Source organism: Dromiciops gliroides, chromosome 2 (genome assembly GCF_019393635.1).
Source record: "Dromiciops gliroides isolate mDroGli1 chromosome 2, mDroGli1.pri, whole genome shotgun sequence".
Classification (NCBI taxonomy): domain Eukaryota; kingdom Metazoa; phylum Chordata; class Mammalia; order Microbiotheria; family Microbiotheriidae; genus Dromiciops; species Dromiciops gliroides.
Genome location: NC_057862.1, coordinates 689,913,405 through 689,931,730, shown reverse-complemented (window position 1 = coordinate 689,931,730; position 18,326 = coordinate 689,913,405). Strand labels below are relative to the sequence as shown.

The 18,326-nt window shown below is 48.7% G+C and overlaps 1 protein-coding gene across 2 annotated transcripts in view; it reads right to left on the bottom strand.

Moving 5' to 3' along the window:
* The window catches only part of TET3 (tet methylcytosine dioxygenase 3), a 145,982-nt gene that overhangs the window by 44,304 nt on the left and 83,352 nt on the right, over positions 1-18,326 (bottom strand). For both annotated transcript variants that reach the window (XM_043986352.1, XM_043986353.1), the window contains one exon: positions 9,525-12,021. In XM_043986352.1, coding sequence (XP_043842287.1) covers positions 9,525-12,021 — 2,497 coding nt within the window. The remainder of the gene's footprint in view (positions 1-9,524; positions 12,022-18,326) is intronic.

Genomic DNA, 18,326 nt, shown 5'->3' with positions numbered 1-18,326 from the left:
TGGCTCCTCTGTGGAAGCACCATTAGCTGGGATTCAGTTCAGCAGCCAGCACGTGAAGCTGCTGGGCAAAACTGAGCACAGCAACCAGAGGGACAATGATATCAGAGTGGGGGGAGCAGGAGGGACAGCAAGGGGCAAGAGCCCGGAGCAATAAGGCAGGAAGGCAAGTGCCCAGGAGCCTCCGCCAGGAGAGGGACAAGCGGTGGAACACAAGACGGGCAGCCCCAAGTCCTTGTATCTGCTGGAGAATTTCCCAAGTTCTAGAGGACTAAGGCAGTGGGGGGGGAGGGAACTGCAGATGCAGTGGAAGGGGAAGAGGGGAGGACTCTCCTGGCTACACTGGGGGCTCCAATCTTTTCTATCTTGGTTTGTACTGAGATACAAACACATGGACACAATCTCTATTCACAGGGAAACTGTTCTAAGAGACTGATATTTACAATCAGATGGCTAAACAAAATAATCTCTGTTGTTTAATAAATCCTGCAGGACAGAGCAAAGCACTTCATTTTGTGTGTGTGCGTGCGCGCGCATGTTTCTTCTTCCACAACATGACTAACATGAAAACGTTTTACATGATCACACATATATGACCTAGATCAAATTGCTCACCATCTTAGGGGGAGAGGAGAAAAGGAAAAAAAAAATTAAAACTCAAAATTGTTTAAAAAAAGACTGTTAAAAATTGTCTTTGGGGGCAGCTAGGTGGCACAGTAGATAGAGCACTGGCCCTGGAGTCAGGAGTACCTGAGTTCAAATCCGGCCTCAGACACTTAACATTTACTAGCAGTGTGACCCTGGGCAAGTCACTTAACCCCAATTGCCTCACTAAAAAAAAAAAAAAGAAAGAAAGAAAGAAAAAAAATCATCTTTGAATGTAACTAGAGTAAAATATAAAAAATAAAACTTGGGGGCAATAAAGAAATACTGTATGATTTGAACATGTAAGTGCGGCATAGTGGATAAGAGCACTGGATGTGGGATCCAGGAGACCTGAGTTCACATCGTGACCTTGGGCACACTAATCTCTCACTCCTCTGTAAAACAAGTGGTATTGGATTTGATGATCCCTTCCAGCTCTGAATCTATGACCCCATGACATACCACTGTTGGAGCAGGGCCTTCAGCTAGAGCATATTTTGCCCTATCAAATGAAATGCATTTTTAAGAGTCGCCAAACACAAGTATTTCTTGGATTCTCAGAACCTTTCAGTGAATGTTATGACTTTGAAGATGTGGTCTGGGAAAACTGGAAAGCCATTAGGAAGGCATTCTAATTAGACCATCACCTTCCACAATCTATGCCCTAGGAAGGGCCAAATGCATTTGTATCTTGTTTGTAAAATATCAAACCATTAAAAATGAAGAGAAACCTTTCACAACCACAGGCATGGGTGGAGGGAGGGGAAGAAAAGGGAGAGGGAAGAGGGATGGGGGAAAGAATTTTTAGCTAAATAAACTGGAGATACTAAAAGGTAAAAGACAATCTGGACAACATACAATAAAATAATTCTTCATAAATAAAATCAATGTTGATCGAATCAGAAGAGAAATGATTGTAAAGAGGATGTTCCGTGGGAAAATGTAGGTGATGTAGAATGTTTTAAAAATTAAAGGGAGGGGCAGCTAGGTGGCACAGTGGCTAGAGCACCAGCCCTGGAGTCAGGAGGACCTGAGTTCAAATCCGGCCTCAGACATTTGACACTTACTAGCTGTGTGACCCTGGGCAAGTCATTTAACCCCAATTGCCTCACCAAAAAACCAAAAACCAAAAATTAAAGGGAAGAAAATGATTTGTAAACTACCAACACCAAAGGAGATGTGTACTACATCAAAACTCTGTTAGAGAGAAGTTTTGCTAACTAGCTTCAGGATGTTATTGTTAAGGGGAAGGGGCATTTTTTGAGGAGGTGTTTCAAAGGAAGTGGGGAACAGATGACTGTTTAAGTGAAGCAGAGAAGGGAAGCAAAAATCTAGGATGACATCAAGAAAGGACAGTGTCATTGAAGGCAAGAAAAGAATAGCCAGGAGTGGGTGGTCGATAATATCGGATGCTGTGAATCAGTCAAGTTGAATGAAGACTAAGAAAAGTTGATGGCAAAGAACCTTGATTCCAAGTCATGGGAAGAGCTTTAGATGAACTGGAGCCAGTTAGCCTGGAGAAGACTCAGTGAGGCCATCCACGGTGGCTGTCCCAAGTACTTGGAGCATCTCATGGAGGGCCTTTGGTTCCAGCAGGCAGGGCAGAACCAAAAGCAGTGAAGGGCCATGGCGAGCAGGTGATGTTACGCTGGCTGTCAGGAGACCCTACCTCCCAATGAGAGCTGCCCCAAAGTGGAAAGTGTATTGAAAGGTTTGGGTCCCTGAGTCAGCCATCTTCATGTGGCTGGATATGGCCCCTTGTTGGGTAGGTTGTAGTATGGAATGGTTCAGGGAATGGGTGGCTAAGGGGCTTTATTTCTCAAGTCATTGTGATTAAACATAATTTTTTTTTTTTTGCACATCATTTCTAAAATGTGAATGTGCTCTGTCCAGGGCCAGGTATGCCAGGATTATCCACTCTGTCTTTATTAATGAAGCCCCAGTCTGAATTCTTTAAAAAAAAAAAAATTAGTGACAAGGCAAGTCTCTTAACTTCTATAGTCTCAATTTCCTCCACTGTAAAATAAGGGAGTGGGAATCAAGAGCCTTCAGGGTTCCTTGTAGTTCTCAGTCTATGAAACTGATAACTGAAAAATTTCACTGGAGTTGGAGAGGCAACACGTGGACCTGGGTTTAAATCCCACTTCTGATATATATATATATATATATATATATATATATATATATATATATATATATATATATATATATATATATATATATATATATAACATGCTTGACCTTGGGCAAATCACATTCCCTTCCTGTCCCCTGGTTTCCTCATTCCTGTCACCTTTAGATCCACATTTTACTGAGAATCTGCTCTACCATCACCAGCAAAGGGCCATCCAGATTTTATCCGAAGGAGAACCTCCAGTCAATGAGGTGGAAACAACTCCAGAGGCAGCCAAGAGCTGACTGCTAGAGGATCATTCTTTAAATGAAGATCAATGAACTCTCACAAATATCCCTTCATTGCTTTGTTCTGCCCTTTGGGATCTAGCAGAATCAGTGAAATCCCTCTACCATGAACTAGCCCTTCAGATTCCTGAAGAGAACTCCCATGGGTCTCCCTCAAACTTCTCTTTTCCTTTATTTCCTTTCTTTCGATACTCTCCAGTTTATTCAGATTGTCCATCAAATATGGTGGCCTTCAGACATGGCCTGCCTAGGGCAAGAATCCTTACAGAGCTTGGCCTCTGCCATTCTCAGTGGAGCCTATGATAATATGAGTAATTCTGGGGCTCTTAGCATGCTATTTATGTATAACTTGAAGGCCACCAAAAGGCAAGGCACTTTCTCCATCACCTGTACCTTCCATATTGTGTACACCTTAATTGTTCCTAAACAAGTCCATGAAATGCCCATCAACATTGACTCATCACCCAAATTGGCACCCAGCAAGTAAGTTAGCCCCTGGCTTTGGTGATCTGTAACTGTCAAAAGCATGTTCTCTAGTCCTGTACCCAAGTCATTGATACATCAAGATCAGAACCCTGTGGCCCTCCACTGTGGACACGCCTCCACATTTCATTGCTAATCCACAGTAGTAGACTTGAGAACCTCTGCTATGAGAGAAGGAGGTGATAAGACCTGTCTTACCAGCTCTAAGTTTGAGAGCAAGGGATATGATGTAATTAGACGTGGCCAGTGGACACCTTCACTTGAGAAAGCAGCTGCCTATGGGCAAGAACAGTCAGAGCCCCAACCAGTCTGTACCATGCTTGGATGAGAAAAGCCGGCCCAGTGTAATTATCACCATGCACTAAAGTATGCTTCTTCCCTGCAGGGTAATTCCTCTCATCTCAGCACTCTGGCGCCAGGGACCTGGAAAGCAGCCATTAGCAATGGGGTTCTTCTGGGCCACAGCAGGAAAAGGGGGGAACTGACTAAGAGTGCCCTTTGCTGACCAAGGTGCAGGGTCAAGAGACAGACAACCTGCCAATGAAGGGGAATGAGTCTTCCATGAGCTCAGAGTAAGGAGTGGGGGGAGAGAGACAGCCTACAGCCCCTATGAGGAATGGCAGGTAGCTGGGGGGAGGGCTTTAGTGGCACCTAATCACCCACTACTCCATCATGCTCTTTCCTCTTATTCTTGTTCCTGATTCTCACTCACTCCCTTTTCTCCTCTTCTCCAATTTGCCTTTATCTCCTGCACATGCCTCTGGCTAATAACCTTCTCATCACAACCTTTTCCTTTAATGTACATGGCAATCCACAGGGCTATAAAACTGTGCATACTCTTTCACCTAGCAATACCACTCCTGGGTCTGTAGCCCAGACATGTTTTTTTTTTTTTTTAAGGACCTATATGGGGGGCAGCTAGGTGGCACAGTGGATAGAGCACTGGCCCTGGAGTCAGGAGCACCTGAGTTCAAATCCAGCCTCAGACACTTGACACTTGACATTTACTAGCTGTGTGACCTTGGGCAAGTCACTTAACCCTCACTGCCCGACCAAAACAACAACAATAAAACAAACAAAAACAAACAACCAAAAGGATCTATGTGTACAAAAATATTTATAGCAGGTCTTTTTAAGGTAGCAAAGAATTGGAAATTGAAAGGATTCCCATCAGTCGGGGAATGGCTGAACAAATCGTGGTATATGATTGTGATGGAGTACTATTGCGCTATAAGAAATGATGAGAGGGAGGATTTCAGAAAAACCTGGAAAGATTTTCATGAACTGATGCAAAGTGAAGTGAGCAGAACCAGGAAAATATTGTACACAGTAACAGCAATATTGGATAATGATCAACTGCCAATGACAGCTATTTTCAGCGATTAAAAAGATCCAGGACAATTCTGAAGGATCTATGATGAAGAATGCTAGCTACCTCCAGAAAAAGAACTGATAGAATCTGAATACAGATCAAAGCAGCCTTTTTTTAACCTTATTTTTCTTGGGTTGTGTTTTTTTTTGGTCTGTGTTTTCTTTAACAACATGACTAATATGGAAATATGTTCTGCATGACTGCACATGTATAACCTTTATCAAATTGCTTACTGTCTCAGGGAGGGAGGAGGGGAAGGAAAGAATGAGAGAATTTGGAACTCAAAATTGTAAAAAAAAAAAAAGGCTAAAAATTTTTTTACCACTGAAAAAAAATAAATATTAAAATGTAATCAATTTGACATGGCAACCCCACAGTTCAGGCTTCATCCATCCTCTCAGAGTACTGTAATCCAGTAATCAATCAGCAAGGATTTACTATGCACCTACTCTGTGTCAGGCACTGTTGCTCTGGATCGGGGATATAAGTATTCAGACAAATCCTACTCAAAAGAAGCTTACCATTCTCATGAGTGCACCTCCTAATTGTATTCCTTTAATCAAGTCTCTTCCTTTCTCCTATCCATCTTTCACATAGCAACCAAATGGGTAATTCCTAAATCACAAGTGTGGTCACTTCTCTACTCAAGAAGCTACATTGGCTACCTAGTACCTCTGAGATAAAATGTAAACATCTCAAGTTAGGATTTAAAGCCCCTTTAAAATCTGGCTCCAAGCTAGCATCTCAAATCTCTCGTTTTCCCCAATTACAGACTTTACTTTCTAATCCACACACTGACCTATTTGATGCTTTGTTTCCGGTCTCAATGCCTTTGTACTTGCTGTCCCTCCAGTCTGGAATGCGCTCTCTCTCTCTCTCTCTTCAAGGCTTGGATCAAGTGCCACCCCTTTTCCCCAAATTATATTGTATGTATTTTCTATTTATTAACTGGTAAATCCCTCAGTAGAATATAAACTCCCTGAAGGCAAAGACTCTCCCCCCATTTTTGTATGCCAGTATGTGGCACTTAGGAGGTGCTTAACACACACTCTGTGATGGGCAGTAAATGGAAAGGTCAATACTCCTATCCCCAGGAGTTGCTAGCACTCACGTCACAGGATGAAGGGATGGAGAACATGACAACTCAGCCTCCCTGACCCTTGAAGGTCCCAAATTCTCAGCCTGCCTTGTGGCTCCACCAATGGGGCACTTGGTGTCTCACTCCCACCTGTTTTTGAGGGACTGGCGAGGATGTCTAGTCTCTAACTCCCCTCATGTTAGAAGAGGAAACTGAGGCCCAGGAAGCTAAATGGCCAGAAGGGGCTTCAAAGGCCAAATAGTTCAGCCCCTTCATTTTACAGATGAGGAAACTGAGGCTCTGCAGTAAAGTGACTTTTTGATATTACCAATGTAGTAAAAGCGTCTGTGGCAGGATTTGAATCCAGATCTTCCCATTCCAGAGTCACAAGTATGGTCTCCTCCAAGTCACATGGCCTCCTTCCACCAAGTTATCCACCACGCTACCCTTGTGCTTGATCTGCTAATTAACAATGAACTAAGGGCAGGAAGGAAAAGGGTTTGAAGCCAGCAGTGCCAGAGTAAATCCTGAGTCTGGTCCCACTGTTATGAATATGGCCAGACTCTCTCATCTCTCTGAGCCTCAGTTTCTTCATCTGCAAAATGAGGAGAATGATCCTCTGGAACTCTGAGGAGGAGAGGGGAAATGGGAGCTCTTCTGAAGGAGGGTCCTCCACCTCTTGGGGGAAGGAATTGGGAGCTAGCTGCCCAATATCAGGGCCCCAAGGACTTGGAACTGGAAGAGGTCAGTCATATATTACTTTGCCTTTTGCCTCACTTAGAAATTCCTGTTGACATTTATTTTCAGAGTGGGTGGAGGGAGGTGGCAATGGGGGTGGATGGATGGATAAAGCAAAGGTGATGAAGAGTTGTCACAGAGCTGAAGGGACCCCTGAGTCCACATCAGCAGCATCTGCAGAAGTGACTGTGAATATCTGGTCTGAAGAAGATCCTAACAGGTGACCACAAGCATCTCTGAAGGGCAGACCAAGGAGCATCTTGGGCATCTGGGTGAAGCCTATTCTTCGACCCCTTCTCAGAAGCGTGCTATAAATGGACAAAATCAAATCACAGTAATACAAAGGATCCCAATTATGCTGACGTCCAACTGTCCAAAGATTTTTTATAAACCAAATTCACGGACCCCCAAGTAAAGCACTTGTGGTCTACAGGGACGGAGAGGTGTCCAGTCCTCAGAGGATGCCCCTAAAAAGGGTGCTCTCCCTCTCATGTCCTTTTTCCAGGAAAGAATCACCCTGTATCCCTCTGCTTCAGTTACACTGTATTTACCCACGATACAGTTCTGCATTGACTTTGCCTACATCATCCTGTTGACTTTGTCACATCCATATATTTGTCTGCATTCGAGTACTCACTTTATCTGGTCATGTATTTACTTATTTAACCCAGTGGGTTAGGTCTTTGAAGGAAGGGACCGTTTTCAGTGTTCTCTCTAGATTGCTGGCAGCTAGCAGAGCAGACACGTGTTGAATGGACTGCTCTATGACGTGGTACCTGTGGCTGGCCCTCACCATGCTTCCTGCTCTTCACTAGACCTAGCTAGCACATGTCCAAATCTAACATCCAGAGATGAAGAGGAGAAATAAGCCAGGGGCCTGACCAATGCAGCCAACAGAGGATAATCACCTCCCTTGGAAGAGATACTGGGGTGCTACCCACAGACAGAGGCATGGAAGCCAGATCGTCTGTGGCTCACAGACAGATGAAGACCTTTCCCAGTGGATGAGGCCTATGTGAACATCTCAAGCCAGCATTGCCCTGTCCTGTCCAATGGCCTTCTCTCAGTCCTCCATCTTCCTGACCTCTCTGTGGCTTGTGATATTGTTACCCCCTGCTCTCCTTGGTCTCCAGGTCTTTATAAACCCCACCTTTCCTGTGGTTCTCCTCCTACCTGTCTGACCACTTCTTCCCATTCTTGTTGGCTGGAGCTTCATGTGGGTCATAACCTGCTTACTGGTGTGTGTGTGTGTGTGTGTGTGTGTGTGTGTGTATGTGCGCATGTGCTCATGACAAGTGCATGCGCCTCTCCTACAACTTTTTCTCTCCTCCATATACTTGCCTTCTTGCTGCTCCACCCACAATTCCCTGCCTCCCCCAGTGCTAGATGTGTCCAGCGGCTCTCTCTCCTGTCTGGAATCCTCTCCCACCTTCTCCTGGCTTTCCTAGCTTCAAGTCCTAGCTAAAACCTCATCTTTGAGAAGCCAATCCTGACCCCCTTTTATGCCAGTGGGTCTGGATATTTGGGCTAGCCTGGGCTTTCTCCAAAGGTACCGAAGGAAGACTTTTTGGCATCCCTGAGATCTCCCCATCATGAAGCCCTAACCTGCCCTTATCAAAGACACAGCCTCCTGTTCTGTCCTTAGTTTATTTTTCTTAACCTGAGACCTGGGAGAGCACAGGAGCCTTTCATAAGGCTGGGAGGTGTGGAGTGAGGAACCAGGAATGGAGGTTAGCTCCAGTCATGCCTGGCACCCAGGGCAATGGAAGAAAGAATCATAGACCAAAATTTTCTACCTAGGGTTCTCCTAGAAGTTCACCGGAGGCCATCCAAAGGAATAACAGTGGGGGCGGCTAGGTGGCGCAGTGGATAGAGCACCAGCCCTGGATTCAGGAGTTCCTGAGTTCAAATCCAGCCTCAGACACTTATTGGCTGTGTGACCCTGGGCAAGTCACTTAACCCCCATTACCCCGCGAAAAAACAAAACAAAACAAAGGAATAACAGTGATAACAACAACAACAACAATGTGGATAAAAATAAAGCCATCGGGGCGGCTAGGTGGCACAGTGGATAAAGCACCGGCCCTGGATTCAGGAGTACCTGAGTTCAAATCTGGCCTCAGACACTTGACACTTACTAGCTGTGTGACCCTGGGCAAGTCACTTAATCCCCATTGCCCCGCAAAAAAAAATAAAATAAAATAAAGCCATCACATAGCCCTTTAAGGTTTGCAAAGTGCTTTACAGTGATTCTCATTTTCTCCTCATAATCACCCTGGTAGGTAGATACTATGTCTTATCATTTCCATTTTACAGATGAGAAAACTGAAGTAGACAGAGGTTAAGTGCCCAGGGTTACACAGTAAAATGTCTGAGGATGGATTTGAACTCAGGTCTTTCCTCTGTCTACTCCTTTAGCCTGCTGGGGACACAAAGCACACTGCTGGAGAGAAGGGAGGAGACCCAAATCTCTAAGACCCAAACTAAAGCTAAGGGGAAAAACTCAGGTCCTAAGTGGAGGGCTGAAAAGCTAGCTCTCTTCCCTGACCCTTTCCTACCACTACATGTTTTGTAAAGGTTCCCTTGGGCCGAGGAGGGAGGATAAGAGCAAGCCCTAAAGACACAATGTTCACTCCTCCCTCACCCCCAGAGCCATGGCCCTGGACAAACCACTTCACCTGTGTGTCCCTCAGTGTCCTCATCGGCCAAACACGGTGATAGAGCGACAAACAGAAAACCCCTTCCTCCTCAAGAGCCCTGAGAGTTGGAACACAAGAGGACAAGACTCACCAACGCACTCACAGACGGGGAACTCGGCCTGGGCTCTCTTGGAGGGTGTGTCTAGCAGGTTCTTGGTGGGGGTGTCCAGGTACTTGAGTGGAGACTCCAGGAAGCCCCGGAGGTTGGGAGTGGCCGTGTGCTCCTGCTTGGTGGGCATCTCTAGGCCCTCTTCTTCTGCCTCCAGGCAGGTGGTAGAAATCACAGCCACAGAACCTGATGCCTCAATCTTCATCTGTTTTCGGGAGCGCCCAGAGAAGGGGCTCTCAGGGCGCAAGACACAGGATGCCAGGTGCTCGGGGGAGCAGGCAGGGGCTGGGGGGGCAGCTGCCAGGCCAAAGTTGTCCCCAAACTCTGCTTCAAACTGCTGAAAGAGCTCCTCCAGCTTGTCGTCAGGGGGGACCAGGGGCACAGCGGGGCTGGACTGCAGGGCGGCGGCAAGGCTGGGACAAGCCATTTCCTGAGTAGGGGGCAGAAGGCTACCCCCAGAGGGACCTGGTGCAAATAATGCATGGGAAGGGGCTGGGACTGCGGGCATGGAGGTGCCCCTGCAGGGAGGCAGCGGAGGAGTGGCACCTGCCTTTGGGTCTCCAGGAGCAGGGCTCCTCAACACTTCCAGGTTGATCTGGCGCAGAGGCATGAAGCGAGGGTGGGAGTCCCGTACCTTGGGCTTCTTAATTTGAACTATCTTCCGGGTGACTGTCTTGAGCCCTAGGGCCCGTTTCTCACCACCCACCAGGCCACCGACTGCGGGTAGCTGTTTCTTCTTCTTTTCCTTGACAGGTTTGTCAGAGGGCCGTGGGGTCCTGGGAATTGGAGGGGCCCACCAGCCCCGGGCGGGGGGCACCGAGGAGGCCCTGGGGCAGGCACTGCCCTGGTTCTGCTCAAGGAATAGGCTGCGCTTGTGATGCAGGTGCTGTTGGAGAGTTGACTGGACCTTTCGGTGGGTGTCAGGATCCGAGGGTGGAGTGGGTGCCTCCTTCCGGGGACTGGGAGCAGGGGCAGGGGGGGAGCGGGGCTCAACCTTGATCTTGGGCTTGGTAGGCAGGACTTCGGGCCGTTTGAAAGACGACGGGATGTAGTCACTGGAGCTGCCCAGAAGTTGTTCCAGCTCGGCCATGGGGTCAGGGCCAGTGCGGGGGACTGGCCAGGAGGTGCAAGGTGTCACAGGTGGTGTGTCTGGGCCCCAGACCTCAGGAAACTCAGTGCGGGGGGCCACTGGAGGGAAGGCTGAACTCTCAGGAGCACAGGACTGAGGCTCTTCAGCTGGTCCCACAGGCCACGGGGAGGTCCGAAGGTAAGACTGAGGAGGTCGAAAAGGAGGATTGGGGGATAAGGCCTTGGACTGTGGGCAGGGGGATGGCTGGGGCAGGGTGGAGGAGAGCTGGGTGAGGGCTTCTATGGCAATGGCTGTCTGCAGGCTGATGTTTTTCTCCTTGGCGATGTTTAGGGCACTCTCTGAAAGTGGCAGACCATTGGGTGAGTGCAGCTGGGGAGCATCAGGGCTGAGAAGGGGCCCAGGGCCCAGGGCTGGGAGGCCCACTTCACCAGGATGGAGGGGCCCAGGAGCAGGGAGGCCCACTTCACCAGGATGGAGGGGCCCAGGAGCAGGGAGGCCCACTTCGCCAGGATGGAGGGGCCCAGGAGCAGGGAGGCCCACTTCACCAGGATGGAGGGGTCCAGGAACAGGGAGGCCCACTTCACCAGGATGGAGGGGCCCAGGTGCAGGGAGGCCCACTTCACCAGGATGGAGGGGCCCAGGTGCAGGGAGGCCCACATCACCAGGATGGAGGGGCCCAGGAGCAGGGAGGCCCACATCACCAGGATGGAGGGGCCCTGGTGCAGGGAGGCCCACATCACCAGGATGGAGGGGCCCTGGTGCAGGGAGGCCCACATCACCAGGATGGAGGGGACCTGGTGTGGGGAGTCCCACTTCACTTGGAGGCAAAGACTCTGGTGGCCGAGGCCGGTCCTCCCCTCCCCCTACAGCTACAGATTTGATTTTTCCCTCCAGCCACTCGAGGTAGTCAGGACACTCGGGCCCGTCACAGTTGCAGTTGGGTGGCTTCATACCATGGCGGGCCAGTGCCAGGGCTGTCTGAAGGGTATCCAGGTCCTCTCCCCCTGCAGAATAGCTCTCAGGGCCAGGTTGAGGGCCACTGAGATCGCCACCACCGTCCCTGCTCATCTCCCGATTGAAGGTCTCATAGAGGCGAGTGCTGAGGGCCCCATAGGAGGAAACAGCTTCAGCCACTGCTGAGAAGGCCACGAGGTCATGGGCATCTTCTGGGTGGGCAGCATGAGCAGGGCTGGGTGAAGGTTCCCAATCAGGCTTCTGGTCGACCTGCCACACTCCTCCAACTCCAAGTAGTCCCGGCCCAGCCGGTTCTCCGGCCCCATTGACCGGGGCCCTAGGAGTGTTCAGCCGCCGTTCCTCCCCATGGTACACTGGCCCTGGGTCCATCCGGCCTGGGACGGGTCCATCAACTGGGCTTGCCTCCAAGCCTGTCTGGGGAAGGGGGTGGGGAGTAGAGGAAGAACAAGAAAAGTAGGTGAGCCAGACTACAAGACTGTTGGCCTAACCCCTACCACACATGTCCCCACAGAGACTACCCCCTGTGATGATTTCCAAAGGATGTATCATTTTTTCCCTCTGAGATGAATAAGAATAGATCACATATACAACTTACAAGGTTTTCAATGTGCTTCACAGAAATAATGCCCGCAAGGCAGAAAGTACAAGAATGAACGGCATCCCCAACTTTACAGATGAGGATCAAAAATACAATGACTTGCCCCAGGTCACACAGCTGCTAAGCATCCAAGGAGGACTTAAATGAGCCTTCCCCATTCCTTACACAGAGCTGGCTTGGTGCCTGTCCTAAAACCCCAATTTTCTAAATCTCACCACCAACTCAATAGCCAAGAGAGGACAGGGATGTTCAAAATGCCAAGTGCCAGGACTTGGATTTCTGCTTCTTAAGTTCCTGAAGTCTAAAGAGACTGGGAAAAACCTTTGGAACTCTGAAGACGGGCCAGTGAGAAAAGCTCCTGGGCAGCCCTGCTAAGCTTCGATAGTTCACAGAGAAAAAGAAAGTCGGTTCCTTCCCACTTGAACAGTCCGATGGATGCTACAGCCAATACTGGGGGAGGGGGGAGGGGGGAGGATTCTTACTGACTTGGGGCTAGGACAAAAACAATAGAGTGGACCTGACCCTACACACCCAGGAGATGGGCGAGGTCAGACTTGAACTTGGGCCTTTTGACCAGCTCTCAGTCTGTGCCAGGCTGCCTCTCAAAAGCATCTGGAACTTTCAGCAAATGTCCTCTATTAGGTTATAAGCTCCATGAAAGTAGGAACTCTGTCTGCTTTAAACTTGTATCTACCCACAACACCTGGCAAAGTGCATGGCACAAAAGAGACCTGAATATTTGATGAAACAATGAATGAGACAAAGAGAATGCTGGAAATGGAGTCAGGAAGATCGGGAGGAAACTATCAATGAGTACAGAAGGTCATTTAGGGCAACCCCTTTCATTTTACAAGTGAGGAAACTGAGGCTGAGGGAAATGAAATGAACTTCCTAAGGTCACGGGGCTAGAACCACAAGAGGCCTTTGAGGTTAGAATCCTACCCTCCCCCCACCCATTTTACAGATGACACGACTGAGCCTCAAAGAATGGCATGACTTGCCCACAGGCACAAAGTGCAGAGGAAGGATCTGAAGCTTAGGTGCAACTGCGATCCTCTCCAGCAGGCTTCTGGAACCATCTAAATACTCTTCCAAACAAAGAGGGTTTTAACAGCTTTAGTTCTTTCAACTCTTCACCACATGACCATGGTTTCAGTTGCCTACCCATCTTGCTCACCCTCCAGGTTCCCAATATACTTAAAAAAAAAATGCACCCTATCCAGTCTATTTTCAGCTATGACTATGAAAAACAGAGAAAAACATGGGAAGACTGACCAACTGATACAAAGTTAAATGAGCAGAACAGGGAAAATAACACACAATGACTCCAGCTACATCAATGGAAACAACTACTACTAAATGAAGCTCAAATGATTGATCTTGGGGCCAGGAAAAGAATGGAGAAAACTCAATAGCTGGTTCTTCACAGCAGTGGGGGGGGAAAGGGGTGCCTAGGAGTGGAAACATTGCAAATACTGTCAGGTTTGATTGAAGTATTGGTTCATTTTGCTCATTTGTTCCTCTTCTAATTTTTTTTGTTGTGTTTTTTTTGGGGGGGGGCTGGTGGGCAATGGGGGTTAAGTGACTTGTCCAGGGTCACACAACTAGTGAGTGTCAAGTGTCTGGATTTGAACTCAGGTCCTCCTGAATCCAGGGCCAGTGCTTTATCCACTATGCCACCTAGCTGCCCCCATTCCTCTTCTTTAAAAAAAAAAACCACCTCTTAAGGGATTATTCACTAAGCAGGGAAATGTTTGGGAATGAGGGTGATAAAAAGACAAAAAAAATACAATGATATAGTTTTAAAAGGCAGCTAAATTCTGGTTAATATTGTCTAGGATGAAACACTTGTCTCTCTCAGTAGAGAGTTGGAGGTAGCATATAGGAATGAAATGTTGCATGAACCATTATATTTTGGTTGGTTTTAACTGATTTTTTTAAAAAAATAAAGCACATTTCAAAGGGAAATTAGGAAGAACAAGAAGAGAAAATGACAGAATGAAACACTTCCTCTTTCTCTCTAGAAAGTTAGGGGGTTATGGGGTGGAATATATTGGGAATATTAGAAAGCACTTGAGAAGAGCAGGGATCCCTCAATATAATAAGGATCAAGTGCCTGTGCATCTTCAAGTCTCTGGATCTCTGAGGTCAGCCCTAATGACCGCCACAAGAGTCATCACCACAAGAGAAAAAACAATTCCTCAGCCAGTAGCTCAGAGATATAATTGTCCTGGATTTTTCCTGGCTGGCCCCAACAACAGGGAGCATAGATCTCAGCGCATGGAAGAAGTGTGTGTTTATGGAAAAGGTCTGGGATTGCAGGTGGAGTCACATCTCTGCTCCCCGCACTCTGTGGGATGTGGCACTTCTCCCTGAAGAGCCTGCTGACTTGTCTGTAAAGGGAGGCAGGAGTGAGCATGGGCGAGAAGATTCACTCAAGTTCCTTCCAACAGAGATCATGATGCTATAAGAATGCTTACTAAGGGATTGAAACCAGGGACATGTAATTAGCAGATAATTTCTGCAGCAGCAGGGGGAAGGGTCAGAGCCAGGCACTGAATCCCTAGACCACAGAATCACAGGGTTGGAAAGGACCTCAGAAATCATCTAGCCGGACCCTTTCAGGACAAGAATTTCCTCAACAACAAGTGATCACTCAGCCAGATGCTGACTTCCAACAACAGGGAGCTTCAGAGGCATCTAAATCTAATTCTTGGTCCATCAGTCACCAAGAGCCTAGGCAGATAATGCCATCATTTGGGGCAGCTAGGTGGTACAGTGGATAGAGCACCGGCCCTGGATTCAGGAGGACCTGAGTTCAAATCCAGCCTCAGACACTTAACACTAGCTGGGTGACCCTGAGCAAGTCACTTAACCCCAATTGCCTCATTAAAAAAAAAAGATAATGCCATCATTTGAAGTAACAACTCTACATTTGGAGTGTGTGACCTTAACCAAGTCACCTAAGGTCTCTGGACCTAGTTTCCTCTTCTGTAAAATGAAGGCACTAGACCAGATGACCCCTAAAGTTCCTTCTAGCTCCCAATCTATCATTCTGTGTTACAAAGAGGCAAGCAGAGTTAAGCTCAATAAGGAAAAATTGAATTCCTGACCATGAGAACTGGACAAGAGTAGAAGAAGCTGGCATGCACTGACTGACTTTCATAGGCAAAGTACTTAACATTTCACAGCCTCCTTGTAAGATGAGGGAGTAAGGCTACAAGACCACCAAGGCCCATCTCAATTCTAACTCCTCTGATAGAAGGACTTGTCCACAGTTATTCAGCTACTGTCAATCAGGATTTGAACTCAGGATACCTGTTAGAGAAGACCATAGGCCCATCTCAGGCAGCTGGGTGGTAGAGGAAATAGAACATTGGACTGGAGATCAATTAGACCTGAGTTTGAATCCTGCCCCAGACACCTATTAGCTATGTGACTCTGGGCAACTCACCTAACTTCTCTCTACTTTGGTTTCTTCATCAAAAATGAGGGTGATGATAATAGCAGCATCTACCTCCCAGGTTGTCAGGATCAAATGAGATAACATAAAGAAAGAGCTTTGCAAACCTTAACTTGCTACATAAGTGTTGGTGATTATTATTATTTATCACCAGTCCTGCTTGGCCAGAGTCCTAGGGAATGACCCCAATTTCCAAATCTTAGGGGCTTCAAAATCACCCTATCAAACGGACATCCCTAACAAGGAAGTGCTCATCCATGGAAGACCTTCAGGGTGGGAAGTTTGCTCCTTCCCAGGCAGTCTATTCCTTGTTTGCTTAGTTCTATTTTTTTGAAAGGAAGTTCTCCCTTAGCTCAATCCTAAATCTGCCTCAGCAGCTTCCCCCCATTGTTCCCAGTTCTGGTGCATCCACCAAGTTTAGTTGACAGCACTTCGATAACTGATAACAAATCCCCCTCTCCTCCACCCTTCAAGATTAGATTCCCCTATAATCCTGCTCCATCCTTGCTGTTCCCCTAGGGGCACTCTCACAATCTCATCCTAATCTGTGGCTCCTGAAACTCAAGGGGGTCCCCCAGAGTGGCCTGCTCAGAAGAGATACCCCCCACCATCATGCCCTTGCCCTGCCCCCTGCTGGCAGCAGAGCCAAAGATTATGGATTTAGTGGGGGGGGGGGCCGGGCACGCAAGCGAACAAAGAGTGCCACCCTGGTTCCTCCTCTGGCCCCCTGAGATCTCTAAGGGTTAATTCACAAGGGACCATTTCTCTGCCTTATGATAAGAACATTTTTCCCCCTAGCTGAGTCAATTCACAGACACAAGCCACGGCTCTGTTCTTTGTTCCTCAGGCATAGAGAGCAGGAGATAACTATCAGAGGCCCTTTCCCTCAGCAGCCCCTAATACCCAGCCTGCTCCCCAAACATCTGGCTCCTCATCCAGCCCCTCAAAGGGAAGAGAAAACCCTGCCAATTCCTGAGCTCCCACTGGAAGGGACCCAGCAGCCCACCACCTCCCGGTGCTTTATTAGGGCAGATTCCTAAAGGCAGCTCAATTATTCATCTGTTAGGAGAACACTCCTCTCCTGGGAACTGCTGATGAAATAAATCTCTCAGAGTGGAAAATCACCTTTCAGAAAAACTCCTTTCCCTACAGAGAAACAGTCAGTCTACCTGTGTGTGAGGGTTGGACTGTGGCCCTGGGAGCCCACATCAACTTGTGTGCTACCCACTATACTATATCTGCTACACTGTATCTGCATTCTAGCCTAGGTGCTACATTGTCTGGGTTACATTATATGCTCTTTATTGAGTCTGAGCAATTACTGTTGGAATCCCCTCTGGGTAGGAGTCCCCCCAAGAGAAACTTCAGGGGATCAAGGGAATATCTGGTAAATAACTATGATCTCCTGAAAGCGATCTCTCTAGGATTTATTTCCTTTCATGTCGAATTGGAAGGAAAGGAAAATCTGCTGAAAGTCACGAAGTACGAGGCTAAAAAAGGTTAGGAGCCTCTAGGGTGAGTCCTGGGCCTTCTCCCCAAGGCGATGCGGCAAAGAGTCATTCCCCCTACCCCCACCCCCATTCCTGCAAGATCCAGGTTATAGAACCTGCTTCCCTGGCCTCCAAACGCCAGTGTTTGCTCTGTTCCCACCTCCACAGGCCCTTTTCAGCACCCTGGGATCCACCTTGATCACATGCCGGCTTCTGCAACATCCCACCCCACCCCTATCCAAGCACATACACTTTCACTGAAGTTACAGGCCTCTCAACCCAGCCTGGACTCGGCTCCCCCTTCTTCCCTCAGGGCAGCACCCGCCTGCCTGGGGGAGGGGAGCAGACGGGGATGGGGGCGGGAAGGCTGCAGGGGCCCTCCCACCGGCAAAGTCTCAGCAGCTGTGTATACAAACCAAGAGTGCTCCAACACACCAAATTGCTTGTCCTAGCCTAAACTTGGACTAATCGATCGCAGCCCCTGCCCTCAGTTCCCCTCTAGGGCTGAGCCCACTCCGACCCCCTCCCCCACCACAACTGCTTGCCACTCCAGAAAGGCACCGGCTTTCTAGGCTCAGCCTTCCTCCACCCCGCCCCCCCACAGGCCACCCCCAGACGAGCGCAGCCCCCACTCAGCCCACTCCAACAGAGCCGGGCTAGGGGAGGGGGTTTGTCCATATCCAGTCTCCCTTTCCGCGGTCACTTTCTCAGGTTGAAGGTGGAGCAGATCCCTGAAACCTGGGGTTGGAGGATTCTCCGCCCCCCCCCCTTTCCCCAGGGGCCAGAAGAACGTGACAAGCCCCAGCTTTCTCCCAGCAGAGCTAAGCAGGAAGCGGCTGCAGCAGAGGCACTTAAGCAGCAGCAGCAGCAGTCCCGCCCCCCGCCCCTGCCTCAGACTCGGCTGAAGGGGCCATTACACCGGGCACCCCGCACACGTACCAACACGTACCAGCAGGTCCCCCTGCAGTGGCGGTGGGAAGGAGCGTCCTCAAGGGAGGTTGGTCTGGCTCAAGGGTCCTGACTGGGGGCTGGGGAGAGGCAGGCTCACTCAGCTAGCACCCACAGCCCCAGCATGGCCCCGGCCCAGCCCAGCCCCGCCCTGCCCAGTCCCTCCCTTTCTCCCTCCCCCGCGCTCCTTGCTAGCTTCCCTGCCCCCTCCCCAACACTC